This window comes from Anser cygnoides, chromosome 5 (genome assembly GCF_040182565.1).
Source record: "Anser cygnoides isolate HZ-2024a breed goose chromosome 5, Taihu_goose_T2T_genome, whole genome shotgun sequence".
NCBI classification, from domain to species: Eukaryota; Metazoa; Chordata; class Aves; order Anseriformes; family Anatidae; genus Anser; species Anser cygnoides.
Window position 1 is genome coordinate 28,428,365 of NC_089877.1, and position 17,823 is coordinate 28,446,187.

A 17,823-nucleotide genomic window follows, 5' to 3' on the forward strand; every position below is an offset into this window, starting at 1 on the left:
TAGGATATAATATTTGGATGTTGGCAGTCACAGTCCCACATGTCAGATTGGTTGACAAGCATTATGTAATTGCATCACTAATTAAAATTACTTCTCGCCAGCTACTGAATATGGACAGCTTATTCCTTGTTTCTGGGTGTCACTGTATCTCCAGTTAGTTCCATACTATGAACTTCAATGAACATTGCTAAGGGTCAGAAAAAGCATCCTCCATCTTCATAAGATTTAATCTCCTTTGGATTCACTTCCCTTCAGTGATCTGGCCAGTACATCAAGTTTTTTGTTCCTAGCCAACTGATGTGAAATTGTTGTCCGTTGGGTTATATTTCTGAGATACGTGTTTCTGTTAATATGAACTGTGTGAGAGATTTCAAGAACACTTCTCTGAAAAAGAATAATGTAATAGTAGGCATAGTGTAGCTTTTATGGTTTCTCTTCATCAACTTGACCACCACCTTCTCTAGTTGAATGCACTGTATCAACTGGAGGAATATCCAGGCTTCTGATAAAAAACTGGTGATGGCTCAGAAGTATCCCTGTTCCTAATATATTATGTTTTTCCAGAGCCTATTTTATGTGAGGGCTGTTTCAATATATTGTGATTCATAATTAATTTATCTTCTCTAAGTTTTTTATGTTTTTTTCTTCTCAATGCATTCATCTTTCAGATCTTTTTAATGTTGTTTTTATATATCCACCTACTTTTTCACTGAATCATGCAACTTCTCTTGAAGCAACCTTGGACTGGAGAATGGTTCACCACATTGTTATTTTTCCATGTTCTACCTTTCTCACTTGAACAGCCCTTTGGGGAAAAAAAAAAAAAAAAGAAAAAAAAAGAGAGAGACGGAGGTTTGGAGTATATTTTGAAAACCTGATGAAGGAAGTGGTCCAGCAGTAACAGCAGGAGTATTGTATGCACAGTATGTATTGCTTTAGATTTCCAAAACTGATCATCCGCACCTTACCCTGATGCCCAGTGTTCTAAGATCAAACAGTAACTGGAAGGAATTAATGGCAGATAAAACTGGAAAAACAAAGGAAGTCGTCTTTTCTCATAGCGTATACAAGCGTGTTAAAATCACTGCTTCACAGCCAAAAATCTGTTTTAAAAAGGAACAACTTCATAAATATGTACAAACAATATGTGTAGTCACATTGACAAATATGATGCAATTACACTTTATGAGTTTAGGATTCAAGAGAGCATATTCACACCATTTAACTTCACAGTCCCTGAGGCAACTAGGTAAGGAGCTCAAGAGAACCTTAAGTTAGGTGCAATGACAATGAGTTATTGCTGCAGACTAATGGGGATTTTTTTTTTTGTCTAAGGAGCAAGAAAACGTTTGTTGGCGCAGCTGTTGGAATATGTGGGATAACACATATGACAAATGCAGAATTGTTTATTTGTAAACCCAGTGAAATAATCAAGTATGATAATATTCTGCAAGTAATGCTAATAGTTTTCTTTACTTGCCGTTCGTCACTGATCTCTGAGGTAGTGGTCAAGCGGGAGAATAGCTTTTATCTTTTTCTTATGTGTCCAGCAAATAACCTGAACTAGGTTTGGATGCCATGTGATATAATCACTTGATTTTGATTAACTTGTTTCCAGCACTGCATACCTGAACCACTGAATACGGAACTTAGCATCTTTTTAACCAATTCCGTAAAGAGTTGCCTTTGCTAACGTTGCATTTATTCAGTTTTGGAGTTAAATAAATGGGTCATATCAAAAAGGCTTTGACAGGATGAACTGTGCATGTATTAGCCAGGATTTGGGGAAAAAGTCTAACAAGTTCAGGCTTGGGTGACTGTGGATATGAAAACACACTTGTGAAATCTCTAGGTCCTGCAGAATTCTGCTTTCTTTGTCAGAAGCAGTAGGCAGGAATAGCAAGAACAGGATGCATTATCAGGAAGTGGAAGGAGTTTGAGATGGACAGTGCTAAGAATTCTGCTGTTGTGGAACTCCTCCTTTAAATACACCCAACTAAAGCCAGAATCTCAGGTTAGCCAGTGGTTTAGTTGTTTGTCCTTTATGACTTGTGACTATATCAGATGGTCTATATAAGTTCAGTGTTGGGCTTTGTAAATTATTTTTACAAGAGTAAAAGCAGGGGTAAATATAAACAAGTAAATTTCTTCTCAGCACTATTAGAAGATAGAGGAATAATAATGAAATGTATATGAGACCTCTGCTTGGAAAACATGAAGTGCCTGGTGTTTGGTACTCAAAATTTTCATCTTCTAGCAAGTCCATTGAGCATATTTGAGCACTCTTCTTTGCTCACTGTTTGGTCCTGATTTCCCAGCTTCCTAAATTTCCTTTCATTGGCCTCCTGTCTCTCATCGTTCTCCTGTTATAATTCCACCTTGTTCTTCAGAGATCAGGATAGGGACACCTGTAGCTAATTCTTAGCTCTTAACTCCTAGTGTTACTCCTTTGTGAATAGGAAAGAGATGTATATATAATGCATGTCTTAACTGTCAGTGTATTATACCCTGCCAATCTCCCAGGACTGTTTCCTGCCGAACACCTTTCTTCCTGCATTAAATGGATTATCTTCATTTTCCTCTTTCGTATTGTTCCAAAACCCTCAGTTCTGTCAGGTAAAAATTTGACAATAGCTACTTAGTGTCACTTCTGCCTCACCTCTTCATCTAGTCATTTAGCTTGTGTTGTGGTATAAAAATAATAAATAGCAATCACAAAACCAGAGGTCCAAAGATGTGTTTTCAGTTTCACTGTTCAGGCTTATTGTTGGACCTGCGTTTTGCTTAGAAGGCAGGATTTTATTTTTTTTTACTTTACAAATGCTTTATAGAACAATCAATGGACTAGTTTTTAGATCAAGTTTCTGATAGGGATAGAAGTATATGTACTTTTGATTTAGAACACTTAGGTGCACAATCTTTCATTCTGATCTTTTGTAGCTACAAGTATTCATCTATGATGGCTTCTTGTGTATAGCTAACTGTCTGAAAAATGAGGAGTGTGTAATCCATGGCCATTTTCTGAAATACTAGTTTATCAATCAGCTTCTAGAACTTCAGATGGGTGTTGACCAGAGATAAGGATACACCTGCATTCCTTTCCGTGGCATTTGCCATGACAAAATATGTCTTTTTTTTTTTCCTGCTCTCCCCATGCCTTCTTGGTAATACCCTGTTTAACTCCCAGAACATATGCAATATAGTTTGTGCAATATTCATATCATTCTGATGCATCCCGTGAGAAGCATCCAAGTTCCATGCTGAACTATTTCAAGGTTCCCATAGAAAACATGTTACCATGCAAATTGACTGTGCTATGAATGTAAAACAAGAGTTGACCTTATTTCCTTTAAATTTATATTTTCGAGCATTTATAATTTCATTGCTTACAATGTATAGATTGTGTACATATTTCTCTATATATTTTGAAGAGAGAAACGGTAAATAATGTCAGTTATATGCACCTGTCATATCTCCCATCTCATTTCTGACTAAGTCCTAAATCTTCGGCACAACTTCAGCAGCCACACTACCCACACTGGTAAGTAATAGAAAAAAAAAAATCTTTTTCCCTGTAGGACATGCAAATTGCTGCCATTTGAAACTTTTCCCCAAATTTCCATGATATGTAGCATTTTTCCTAATGTCCTGGTTTCATGTTGTTATGTAAGATCAATAATATTTATTTTTTCTTATTGTATAGTTCTTAGTTTTCAAAGCAAAATTGAAAACATTATATTTGAAAAAGGCTTCAAATTAGTAGCATGATTTGTTGTTTTACTTGATTATGTCTTATTGTCCGGGATTGATAATATTTCAAACAGGATATTAGGCTGCCTATCTTTGCTCTAGCTCCTGTCAATTTCTTTTCAAATAAGGTTCTCTTTTTCCTCTTGAGGGTGGGTGATTTTTGGAGAAGGGTTTTTTTTTATGAAAAAAAAAAGTAGCAAATGGGTTACAACTGCATATCTTTCAACTGAATCTGTGTTCTAAAGGAGACATCTTTTTTAAGAATGAAGGTTTGTTCTTGATCGCTGTACTGGAATTGCTTAAGAGTTTGTTTTGGAGTCTCATCAAAATTGTAGTGCGGGTGTTTCACTTGAGAGTTCAAAACATACTATCTTAATGCAGTAAAACTAGGGAAGGAAAGCAACAACTTTCGTAAATGTTTCCAGTGTAATTTATTAGTGCACATCCTGTCAGAACTGAATATTTAAATCAGTAATATATTGCTTAGTTGCATTATTTTCTTGAGAATCTAGTACAACTAAAAAAAGAAAGTTCACTGTGTTTTGCATATGGAATTTTCTAGTTGTCCATTGGTGAGATAAAAACAAATAGTAGCAATCTAACTTTTGCTTTTGCTAGTGTGTCCTGGCCAGCATAAAGCATAGTTGAATTTCCATAGTTCATTCAGTCTCTGGGTTCCTTGCTGAGATTTCTTAAAGTAAAGAGAGTTAGTGCGGTTCGAAAGGTTTTACCTCAGTTGTGTGGGACTTTATTTTACATACTCTGTGAAACAACCATCAGATAATGGAAGCTTTCAATTCAGTCTTGATTAAGACTAGCAAGCGAAAGGATATCCCTGTATCCCTAAAGTCATTTTTATTGTCTTCTTCCTCTCTAATTCAAGGGTCACAACACAACTTTAATTTATCAGTAAAAAAGGTTTATTTACTGGATTCAGCAATTCTGAAAGGAGCTCTTGATGTAAATGAATGGTTTTTTTTGTGTGCTTCTAGCAATAGAAGGCCTTTTGAGCATCTACCTCATTTGTTTCTTCCATCCTCTACATCATCTAGGAAAAAATCTTACATATTAAAGGAAGAGTGATCAGATAGGACATATTGGTGATAGGTTTATACACATTGTATATTTAAAATAAAAACTTAATGTTGGTCTGGCATTAAAATTTTCTGGTTGGGCAGCATATTTTTTAACTGGGGAACTTGATAGCAGTGGCTAAAATCTCTAGGCCTGGGTCAACAGGAATCTGTATTGCATTCTGCCAGGTATCAGTGATGATACTTGTTACGCCTGATACTCCCAGTTACAGCATACTATGATCATATGATTTGTAGAAGACACAGGGTGTTTTTTTCTTCAGTTAGAGTTTTAGGACTTCATTGTTCTCCATATCCAAATCAGATAAGTAACATGTATTCATTCATAAATATTAGTGAATTCAGCATGCAAAATATGTGCCAGATTGATAATATATTTAAAATTAAATGGTCAACAAAGCAAGTTTAAAATGACATGATAAAGCATCATTTATTTCAGAAATGAGAGTCTGTGTCTTTGTCCTCTAGAGGTGTCTCAGAGAGTCAAATTAATGTCTTGCATGTACTGCTAACTGATTGTGTGGAAATTTTTTTAAGTTCACTTTTTCTTTATTCTTCTGTCTTTTTTACCCATCTTCCCCCATTGTAGCAAATTAGACGGCCGGATGAAAGCAAAGGAGTTGCTAGTAGAGTTGGATCCCTCAAAGTAAATATGTTTCTAACATTTATTTTGCAAGTTTTCTTCTATAGCCTACACTTTTCCTTTTGAAGGGGGAGGTGAGGGGAGGGAGGGAAGGGGCTTTTCCATTTCTCACCATCCCATCATTTTTATTTCAGTATTCTTATTGCTGTTGGGTCACATTTTGTTTGTTTCTGTGCTACACATAGAACAACCTACAGAAGGCAGGCTGCCAGTTTGTAAGCTTTGAATGTCACCACAAATACAAGATAGTAACAACTTTCTTGATGTGCCTGTAATTTGGTGATCATGATTAAACCACTTCTCTGATCTATGTTATTTGTTGTCTCTTAACTGCCTGTTACATAGAGAAGTGACTTACTCATCTTCAGACTACTGCTTCTCATCTTAAAAAAGTGATTTACCTTTTATAGTGCTCACACTTCTTGCATTTAATTCTGCAAAAGACCATTACAAGAAAGTTGAATATTTCATCCATATCTAGCCTTTAAATCAGAAAAAAAAAAAAAGAATAAATAAAGAGGAAATGAGAGATTCATGTGAGACTAATAAGAATGGAGCCACTGTTTTGCTAATAATTAGTTCCCTTTTCTGCCTTTTTTTGTTTATACAGACATATTCAAATATTTAGAGCACTTAACAGGCAGATACCTAAATCAGTACCCACCCATGAATAGTGTTACACTCTAATAGACGGTTTAAAACACAGGACATAATCTATACCAAGATGCTGGTCACATGCAGTCCAGGCCATTCTGTTAAGATTCCATCTCAACAGTTGCCTCTTTCAACCACCCAATTTTTCACGTTTTTTCCGCTTTATTTCCTTTTAGCACTTTCTGAAGCGCTAACTAATTCATTTTTTTCTGCACTCTCCTTGCCTTTCCTGCCTTCTTGGTTTTTGATCTTCTGTTTTGTTTTTGTATGTGAGTGTATTGCCTTTGTTCCAGGACAAGCCATCCTCTCTGTTTTCTAATGCTGCTCTACAGCTGCTCTTTGTGAAAATGTTATTTCACTGAGCATAAAGAAGGGGAGGGGAAAGATTAATTATGCACCTCTTTCCAGTAATGACACCATTTAAATTGATCTCAGAGTAGGAAAAGAAGCCAGTTACTATTTGCTATATAAGTTATACCTAGCAGCATCTGTAGCATTCCTCACTGTCTGTGAGGCTTTAGCTTTTCATCTTGTGTTTTGGGAAGAGGTTTTAGTTACAGTGTAGATGAGAAGAGCCCTGTATATAAATGAGGCACTGCTTCAGTGGTAGACATTCAGTACCACTGAATGTACTTGGGGGAAAAGACAAGACAGCCACAGTTTCTATTTCAATTTTTTTGAAAATTATGTATGTAATTACTGTGGCCTGTGCGTTTTAATGGGTCATCACATGCAATTCTATACGCATAACGCATATGTATAAGATGTAGCTTACTTAAAGGCTGAGATTCACCTACTATGTTATGAACATCCATTGATACCTAATTCAGGATTCTTATTTCTGTGTCTGACTGCCCAAGATGTAATTTCACTACCCAAAATATTCATTTAGACAAAAAATCTTACATAAATATCCATACAGAGAATGGGAAATCGTATCTGAGCTTCCCAAACATGAACATTTACCCCTTTGTGATGGAATTACATTCTAGAACATTGCCTTAACAATAAACAAGCAAATAAACAAACAATGTAGTGGATATTCAGACGCTGTAGAATGATCAGGCCCTTGATTTTTTTATTATTTTTTTCCCTGTACTGAAAAAAAAGAGCCATGCTAATCGAGTAAAAATATCTTATTTCCAGTTTCTGAGTTTACTGAGCTTGTATGTCTGTGTTGTTGAAAGCACTTTAATGTCTTGAAATGTTTTGCCAGAGGCAGTGAGAAATGTGTTATGCTATGATTTATTTAAAAAAGTAAAGCGAGGAACAAAAGAAAAAAAATGACAAAAGAACAGGTTGCTTTTTCAATTCATTTTCTGATGTTTACATGTAGCTCCATCGAAAGCTGGAGGAGCTCAGAGATCACCTAGAAGGCAATGTCAAAGGATGCTCTCTCCGAGTAAATGTACGATTTCACTCGGTGATCTGTTTTTTTAAAACTTCCGCTGGCTGGTAACACCAAATCTGATTGGTTTGTCCTCTCATGCCCATCTTTTTCCTTTCTCTCTCTTTTTCCCTTTGTGTTTTCTTTCTTTTCTAGCTGGGATTTCATTTTTAATGTGTTTGAGAAACCTGACCTAATTGACAGGATTTGTTTAAAAGAACATCCTACTACATTTTAATGAATGCTAATCAAACTGCTTGACTTTAACACCAGATAAAAAAATCCCTTTCCAAAACTGAAGTTGTATGTGTAAAATTTTCCTGAATATTAGGTTTAGCAACAAATAAAATAGATATCCTTAGTTTAGAGGAGAACTGTATCTTTTGCCTGTGATTGATAGCCTTAGGTGAACTGAAAACTATGGCTGACCTAAGGTAAACCAAAAGCATATATTTTTGCATTTGCCCCAACTTTGCCTTTAATCTTTTTGGGTCCGTACATTATCTCACAAAATAGGTTAGTGTTTGGTTCAATGCAAGCTATGCAAATTTTGTTGGTTGTTTTGTTAGCAGACTCCTCTAATACAAAAAATTGTGCAGCATGTCTTATTCATTGCATTTGTTCTTCAATGAAAAAAAATGAACGTGAAAAAAGGATCAGGATCTAGCTTATCAGTCATGATACTCCAGTAAAGTTAACCATTTTTCACAGAAATATTTTAAAAAGCTAGTCAAATATAATGTAACAATACAGGCACCGGTACCTTGTGTTTAGTATTTCACCTCATAAGTTCAGATCAGCCTTTCAGCAATTAATTCAGTAGAAGTAATAGTTTAAGTGACATAATTCGATGCATAATGAAAATTAGAAAAAAGGAACAGTTACGAGCATAGTAGATGTAAGAGTTATAGCTTTTTATCCCTTTGAACATCCATCTCGTGAAGATTCTCAGAGTAAGTTCTTTAGATTCATGTTCTGTTTGTGTCTTCCATACACTATGACTGTTGTCATTATTCTCAATACTCCCATTCTGATGCATAATCCACCGTGGTTATGTAGTGAAAGATAATCTTGATAATGATAATGATTTGGTAATTTTTACCCCTTTTGGATGCCTTTGCATATCCAGCTGTGTCTGACATAGAGCTGATTTCCACTCATTGTCAAATAGAAGTCCCTGAGCTTATTTATGATCTTTCACAGTTCAAATACAAGGAAACTGAGCTGCTAATACATTGCAGCATTGTATAAAATAAATTCAGTGAAAACACTGTATCTTTTCAGTGGCAATTCTTCCAGAATTACATTTTTGGAAGAATAAACTGTGATATTTTAGATTTGGTGACATGCTAAATTTCTTAGTGATAATCAAAACAGAGCAAATCCTTTATTTTAGACTCCTCACTCTTAAATTCATGATTTAGTACTAGTGAATAAACATAAAGCCAGAAAAAAATGCCATGAGACATCGTACTACAAAAATGGTGGTTTAGTCTCACATTATTCCATAGAATGTCACATGGGGAAAAGTTTCAAATTAAAAGCTGTGACCCTGTTAACTGTAGATATTATGAGAACTAATCAACATGAAACTGTTCTGTTCCTTTGTGCCATTTTATCTATTATGTATCCATACCCTACACAGTGTCATTAAGGAAGTCTAGATAATGAGCTAAGAAGCATTTCATATATTCTGCATATGCCCTTTAAGTTTCTTAAAACTTAAGAAACAGGACACATTGCAAGTATAATAACATAATTAAAATCTGTTGCTTTTCACTACCACTGTGATTCAAGCTGTAATAGTGGATGTCTTAGATAAGGCAGCATTTTAAAATACAGTATACAGATGCCTGATTAAATAATAGAATAAATCCTTCATAAACAGTTGACAGTTGGAAAAAAAATAATGAGGGATCTGTTAATAATTCATATTTAAAATGCTTTTCATGTCTTCCATACTTTTTGGAAAGGGGTTTAGATGTAAGTTGTTAACTCTCCTACAACGTAGCAAATGTATTGAATGGTATGGGAGGGGGAACGTATAGTATCTGATGGCCAGCACCATAAGTGAAAATAAAATGTTATTGCACATTTGTGTATGCTGTTAAGGTGGAACCTTTGTTTCAGAATGAATTGCAAAGACATGTTTCCCACATTAAAGTCAAAGGCCATTAGAAATATGTAGGAAAAGGAATTCTGCAGAACACCCCAGATTCCATTAAAAGATTAGAAAACCTGCCAGATACTTAAAACAATATTGCACTGAAAACATGCATAAAAATTTGAGTTAGTTAAGCAGTCTTGGGGGGATTGAGTGATTATGATTCTAAAAAATTACTATTAATATCAGCAGTAATACATAGTCGTTTACAAAAAACGTTATCCTGACCTGATGTCTTACCGTCCATCTCTTCGTGAGATCTTCACTCATCTTCCTTGAAGCTTTTCCAGTTCTTTCCATTACTTTAACCTTTGAACCTCCCAGAGGCCTGTTTTTGAAGTTGAACTTAAATATTGTTTAGAAAAATCAGTCTTCCATCACATCGAATTGTTGGCATTCCTGTACATGTTCAAATTAATGCAGCAATAGGAAACAAAGTGCATTAGCTACTGAGGTGTTCAACAGTGAAAGAGCTGACTGGTTGATATTTTAGAACTCATAATACCTGCCTAAAATTGATACCTTACTGAAAGTATGGAGAAGTTCAGCATAGAGTCAACAGAACAGTACTGCTTCAGACTGTGGTCTGAAGGTTGTTTTTTTTGTTGTTGTTTTTGTGTGTGTGGAGGCTAAGATTCATTTTAAATGCAAGTTTTAATTCTGCATAAATATTCTGTGGAAATCCTTTATATATATATATATATAAATCTAAATACAGAAGTTCTGCACAAAGTTTAAAGTAATATGTGAAGCAATTTTTGTGTGGACCTTGACCAGAATAGTCAAATAGTCAATAGTTCCAAATCAAAGGTTCTGGGTTTAGCCAAGAAAAAAGCTCTCAGAATTCATAGCAGAGACCAAATTCTGTCCATAGATTATGTTTAATGAAACATGGAACATCGTTTTTCATATAGAGTTGTGTCTCACAAAAACTACGTTCTCCTGCATGCGGTGTTCTATCTTATTTTAAGTATCTGCCTTCTTTGATCACAATGAAGGATTACATTTATAGGGCTTTTGTTCCTGGTCATAATATTCCATTATTAAAGATCTGACTCAAGGTAGTGTGGCCCTCAGACGAATGACAAATTGCTCTTGCAGCCTTTGAACAGGTGCTCAGTTGGTGTAAAATAATTCTCACAGTGGGGAATTTCTGTGACTAGCAGAAATTAAGTCTCCCTTAATGTGAATGTTCGTGGGGAAAAAAAGCCAAGCAGCTCAAATGTTAGCACATTACCTTCATCAAACATAATATGGAGGGATTGTCAGATAGTATACAAAACAAGGAGAGATGCCCCCTCTCTCAAACTGGAGGAAAGAGTCAAAAGATCAATCACAAGACTTCATATATGACAACAGGTTGGAAGCAGAGTAAGTGATAGATTGCAGGATCATCAAAGGAGCTTGCAAAAGTATTGACATTTAATTTTAACAACAGAAGCAGTACACTTACAAAATACTGAAATCAGGCAGATGCTCAAAAAAGGAGACAAGTTAATGAGACAGCAATGGCATAGAAATGATCAGGAAATTATAAGTATGCAGCAGATTAAACAGTCTCATTGTGTGATCCCATTGAAAATAAACAGCAGTGACTATGTGAAGAATTGTGGTATGTGAGAGTATGGAACTGATAAATTCTTTCCTGAAGACAATGAGATCATTTTGAGACTAGAACAGTTGAGCATACCTTCCATTTCAAATTTGAAATTGAAGAATTTATGAAAATTATGAAATTTGAAAAATTTCATTATGAAAAAATGACATAGGTGAATTCAGTGTCTATATATGTGTGAGTAAGAAAAACAGAAATTGGAGTGAGTGAGATTGAGGGAAAACTATGGGGAGGGTGCTGTTTGAGCACAGGGAGAAATAAAATATACAGGTATCTTAGTGAGGGGAGTATTATAATTTGCTTCTATATCACTGGAACTATAAATAAGAGAATAAGGAATAATTTGAAGTGATTAAATATAATAAGAATATTGTTATTAATTTGGAATAAGACCAAAGTTAAATGGTAAGTTTAGGCTAGATATTAGTGAAAATACAGATAATTAGATCACAGAGTAAAAGCAGTCCACTTATAGTAGATGTCCAAGAGAAGATGAAAGAGGTGCAAAAGTATCTAGCATACCTCTTGTAAGTTAGTGTGAAGAATAGGCAAGATAAGCCAAATTCTTCCAAATTCTGTGCAGTAGAAGTCTAAACCTCCTTATCATTGCTGTTTTGGTTTATTTAGTTGCTGATGCTTTAAAAACTGCTGCTGTGATGTTTCTTGCTCTTACCACATTCTTTGTATCCTTACCCTCAAAATCAAGGCTAATGGATCTTCTTTTTCCATGCCATTGCAAAACAAAACATGGGAACAACGTCTGGACATTATTGATGAGAATCTTGCTTGGAGACTCATCCAAAAGTCTTAGGTGAATAGCAGAACCCCTGTTCTAATCAAAAACACACCTTATCTTTCTTGCAAAGCATTCAGAGCAGTCTTTTTAGAAATGTTTCTTGCTTTGTATTTGGTTGAAAGGGGTTCTTTTTTTTAAAAAAACAAAATAGACTCTTTAAGAATAATACTTGAATTCTTAAAACTGCGTTTTCTGCTCTATTTTTCTAAAGTAATTTTCTATTTGTGACCTAACTCTTCTGCAAACCATCTCACTATACCATGTTCTCATAAGAAAATGTCATCAGGTGAAGAAAGTACCGTGTGTATAAACATTTAACATGTGAAGTCATTCAGATTACATTAATAATGTTACCTAGTTAGAGTAAATGACATATACAGAATACCAGAAAGGAACAAAAATATTTTCAGTGAGAACCTTAAACATTTTCATTGGGGGAAAAACAGCTCTATAGAAGTATGTAATGGAGACAAGTGCAAAATTTTCCTGAAAGGGGTATTTTACATGTCAGTGAAGAACTATGAAATACACATTTGAGTCTGAGGGATGTTCATGAGCAACTTTTTATGAGTATCATCTTCTCTGACCAGTCCTTCATAATACCTAAGTCAGAAAGTGGTTGCTAATAATATGTGGAAGTTCTTGCTGGGTTCTTTACCATAAATGTATCTGAAGTGCTGTACAGATACTAATTTTGCTGAAATCTAAAGAAGTTTTGCAGGGAATTCTGGTACTTCATTTTTCCATCCCCAGGAAAAAAAAAAAAAAAGATTTTTAATGCATTTATAGGAACCATGTCTTTTTAAATTTCATTTATTAGGCTGTTTTTAGTGTTTACTGCCAGTTGTGATCAGATCATTAATATAACAAATGTAAAGGGAAAAAAAACCAACAGACTACTCTTTGTAATTAAAACAGTAAATATTTTCAACCAAAAAATATATGTATATTCATATTTATGTTAGAAAAACAAATGCTATGAATAATTAGAGACTCCTTTTTTTAATATTTGAGTTATGTCTGATCTAGGAGTGGCTTACTGGTATGGAAAAATGTGTATTTCATATAAATAAGCAAAGTGTTTCCTAAGCAATCAGTAAAACTGTAGCATTACCAATTAACTCGTGTCTGTGCTGAAAAGTTTTGACAGTGGACAGCGTCCCTCAGGAATCACATCTGTTTACATTGCTTAGAGACATAATCTGCAGATTTCTGCTGACCTATATCTGGCCATTAGTCATTTAACTTTGCAATTTGTTCTGGTTTTTGGGGCACTGAGTTTGAAGAAAAACCTTCATTACCAAAGTGCTGGTTCTGAGCATCTAAAAACATAAAGATATACAGGGAAGAAAAAGGCCTCTAATGTGTTTTCACATTGTACCTTTGCAAAGTTAGAATAAAAGTAATGTCAAATCGAAGAAATTGGTAAAGCTTCATTCTAGAATACCTTACTGTCCTAAGTATAGTTTTCTAGTCGTCATCAATTACATAGAGGGAGGATTGACACTTTTCTTCAGATTCATCATTAGTTTTAATTACTTTATAAATGCAATACTTTTTTTTTTCTTTTAAGAAGCTTCCACCTTAAAAGGCATAAATTTGGAGTTTCTGAAATAGCTGGTCGTGGAAACTTAATGAACCCCCTGCTACTATCTCAGTGCTGGAACCACCTGTACAGAAAACCTTCTGAGACCCTTACTGTGCCACCATTTCTTTTTTAACAATGTTTTCTTTTCCCCACTGCACAACCAGGCTCGGCTCCCTTCGTGCTCATCCACCTATAGTGTTTCTGAGGTATACTTTGCACGTGTTCTCTCACACAGTCGACCTGCTCTCCCATCACACTTCTTTGGTTTTATTTATTTTTTCTTTTTTTGCATTGCACTGTGCACAAATGGGGAAAAATCAGCTTGGGGGGCCGACTTTGCATGATCAACCTGCAACCATGTTCAGCGTGGTTTTAAAATCACTGTACTAGTCTGGGACCACCGTAATGTATAGTCCAACAAGACAGCAACTCCGTAGCATAAAAACATAAATTATTTAATGAAAGAATCTTTAGTTATTTGTTACATTAAAAAGGAGAATACTTTAATAAAAGACTTACAGATGTCCAGATAGCAAGATGCAGTGAAACTGGAAGGACTCTGTAAAAATGACTATCACATTATAGTTAATTTCTTGTCTAGATATAGATTGCTTAGGGATATATAAATTTCATTATTATTTCCCAAAATCCCGGCTTGGTCCACTGCGTGCCCAAAATACATATATTATTGTAAATAATTCCATATCAACTTCACTATAGTCTTCTATAATAAGTTATAGTACCAGCTTAGCAAGATTTGAAAAGAAAAATATATTTTATTGTAATTAAGATTTAAAAAAAAAAAAAGATTATTTATGACTTGCTTTTCACACCTTGTTTTCAGGGGAAAAAGATACTAAGATAAAGTGGAATCCACAAAGTCATAGGATAAAATCAGAATTTATGAAATATTGTCAAATTAGTGCCATGACCCACTGTGTAAAGTTTAGCTTTCAGCTTATAATTGATTAATGGATGAGTATCAAAAAGATAGACTTGAGATTTTCCATAATAATGAATCAATTTTGAACACAGAGAGTTCATTTATTCTGTATTTTAAAAGAATCCCTTAAAGTTGACAAGATATCCTAAAAAGAAGAGTTCACCCTATCTCATACTATTGGACAAGTTCTAAACTTGATGTTAATGTGCTATTAATGAGTATCATACAAAACGCAAACATAAGGAGCTCACCTACTCAGTTACTGTGTCCCTAAACAGGATTAACTGTGTGTAAGCAATACCTTGCTGATACGCATCTAACTTGTTCTCTAAAGCTTCACTCTCTCGCGCAATCATTCCTAGTACTTCTTTATCCTTATTAATAAAAGGTTTTATAGTTTCAGTGTATGAACAGGCAAAAGATCTTATAAAAAGTTTTTGAGAAGAAAAATGCTTATCAAATTTTCTGTCATAGACAGATAATGGCAGTCTGGCTTTACCAGCAGACAAGTTGTTTTAAAGATAATCAAGTATGTATTCTTAAAGGCACCTGATATGTATATTGCAGTTTGGGCCTCATTACTGTATTATATGAAAGCCTTGCTGTTTTCATCATGATAATCATCAAAACACCAATATGGAATAAATAGATAATACTATACTCACACACATACCAAGACACAGCGGTTTTTTTCTAAGTTAATGCAAGGAGCAAGAAATAAAATCTAGTGCTTACAGATGTAAGACAAATGCCATCTCCACTTGACCAGTCATTCTTCTGAATGATCTATATGAAATTTAAAAAGCAGCTCTGGATCAAATGGCATTCCAGCTTGATGTCACATTGTTTCCCAAGACTCCCACTGTGATAGTTCCTTCCTGCAAAAATGGTCAACATTCTCTTTGAAATTATGAAGGAAATGTGCCACTTTCAGAGAAATTGCACTCTTGCTTTGCCTGCAACTTCAGCCATTTGTCTTTTTCACATTCTGGAGGCATCACTGAAAGAAATACAAACAGATGCTTTTCTTAGTGGCTTGTCAATCAATATATACAGATCTCATTCTTGATCAGATTCCAAAAACTATTTAACCTTGTCCAAAGCTATCAGGCTATAGTACGAGGATATTACCTGGATATTATCCCATAAGGGATATGTGGTGTAGTTTATAACTTTATAAAAGATCCGTCCTTCAGAAATACAGCTTAATGTCAAGACGTATGTGCAACAAAGCTTACTTAACTGCTGTCACCTGCTATTATTTTGTAAAAAGTAATAGGCTGCAGTAAGTTAACAACCTCCTGACTTATAACTGATATGTTAGAAATTCTCTTAAATTAAGATATTGTTAAATAGAGTCCTAAAAGCCTGCTATTAGGTTTGATCAAGGGTAAGAAAAGGATTGGTTTTGTATTGCATGTCTTGTCAGTGAAAAAAAAGGACCACACTCTTGATAGAATTCCAGAGTTTCTTGAGTCTACATGTATTTCTGTTGTTCTTATTCCAAGGAAATACTTTTCTTAAGCTGATTCTTAAGCAACAGTTTCACAGCTTCTTAATTTTTTCATGTCCAAGTTATCTACAAATAGCTTTGGACCTTCAAAGAATGCCAAGAGCACATAGACAAGAGAAATGGAGTTGCAGTTCAGCAAATGTGCCATCTGAGAGGTAGAGCAAAAGACAAAATAAAAGATAACTTGATCTAAACAAGTTCTGAAACCTGTTTTCCAGAAATAGATATTGCAGATTCATCTTAAGGAACTTTCTTGTAATTTTAATTTTTGAGAAAAGCTCTGGAGTATTGAGTGTATTGGCAATCCTAGAACTAAGGTAGACAAAAAGGAAAGTGAGTATACTATGAGGGAATTTTTTATGCTGTTACATAAAATCAATTAAAGATCTTTAATTGAAGAATTAAAAGATCTTCCAGCAGAAGACAAAGGTGGGTTCTGTATATTCTGCATTGCAAAGAATTTGAGGTGGAATTCGCTCCCTAATTTTCTAAATAGAATCTTCTTTGTAGAGGTTGTTTTCCATCTTAGAGTCCAATAATTAGAAAAGGCATCTTTGCACTGGTTCTTTTTTATTTTCATCAGTTACACTGGTGAAACTATGGATGTGGTCAACTGGGTGACTTGAGAGAAGTGGGCAGAATTTTTTTTTAACTTCTATTTACCTTTAGGTACAGAAAGTTTTTCATAGTTAGCTGAACTTCAGGCATTATAGGGTAGTAGTATTATACACTTAGCTACCCTCAGTCAGCAACTTAACAATTCCACTTACCTAGAATGAGAAGCTGTCTCTGGTTTAAGTCAATTAAATCAAAGTGAGTTTCTTTGAAAAGGATTTCCTCATGGCAAGAGAAGTAAGAGCTTTAATGCTCAAAAATGGTGTAGCAATATAATATAAATTCATATTCTCTTTGGATTTCATGATATGCAATAAAGTTTTTCCCCCCTTTCATAAAAGCCTGTTAGCTTTATGCTTGTAATATTTGTAAGTGTTAGCAGGAGTACTTAAATGATCTTTCTAAGAGTGGAGATATTAATTAGGAATGATGCCAACTTAGCACTTGTACAGTGTAGTATGTCTGTAATACATCTATAATTTACTCTTTATCCAGTAGTTACAAAATATAGTAAATTTAATTTAAATACCAGTAAGTAGTTCACTTAAGAAATCGGTTAGATCGGATCATCTTTACATCTTTCATTTTTGAAGTACTTTGAGTTCAGCTTGTATCTTAAAAATGCTGTTCCAAATGTAAAACTGACTGACCAATGAAAGAAGGTCCATAGTATCCTAATTTGTGTAATTACTTATAGGTAGTATTATGCAATGGCCCCATTTTTTATCTTCATTTGTATCTCAGAATTTTTATTACTGGCATCAATCTCTCTCTTTCTTTCCCTTCCTCTCCTCTGGCTTCTGCATGTGCTATGTGTTTGGCTAAAAGCGTAATGAAGGAAACCTATTCATCTGCTGACTGAAAGTATAGTGGCAGCAAAATGTTTATTGCAGAGCTATCCCTTGCTTAAAAAATTAAAAAGAAAAGAAGGGTTTGCAAAGAAGACATTAAGGTCTGTAGCACGTCATGAATTTTTTTAGGCTCATTGAATGGTTAGAACATGATGCCTTGTGTTATGAAAGACCTGCAAAGTTTTATGCTATTTTTCTCTCCCACGAAGT

At 34.6% G+C, this 17,823-nt stretch overlaps 1 protein-coding gene across 39 annotated transcripts in view; it reads left to right on the forward strand.

Moving 5' to 3' along the window:
• Positions 1-17,823, forward strand: part of GPHN (gephyrin) — a 366,964-nt gene that overhangs the window by 283,260 nt on the left and 65,881 nt on the right. For 14 of the 39 annotated variants that reach the window (XR_010832041.1, XR_010832042.1, XM_066998532.1 and 11 more), the window contains 3 exons: positions 5,434-5,490; positions 7,478-7,549; positions 13,856-13,897. The exons of 7 other annotated variants lie outside the window; for them this stretch is intronic. Coding sequence is in view for 30 of the 32 variants with exons in the window: in XM_066998532.1 (XP_066854633.1) it covers positions 5,434-5,490; positions 7,478-7,549; positions 13,856-13,897 (171 nt within the window). In the remaining 2 variants the exon portion in view is untranslated. The remainder of the gene's footprint in view (positions 1-5,433; positions 5,491-7,477; positions 7,550-13,855; positions 13,898-17,823) is intronic. 18 more of the 39 variants (XM_066998530.1, XM_066998536.1, XM_066998543.1 and 15 more) reach the window with 3 other exon arrangements.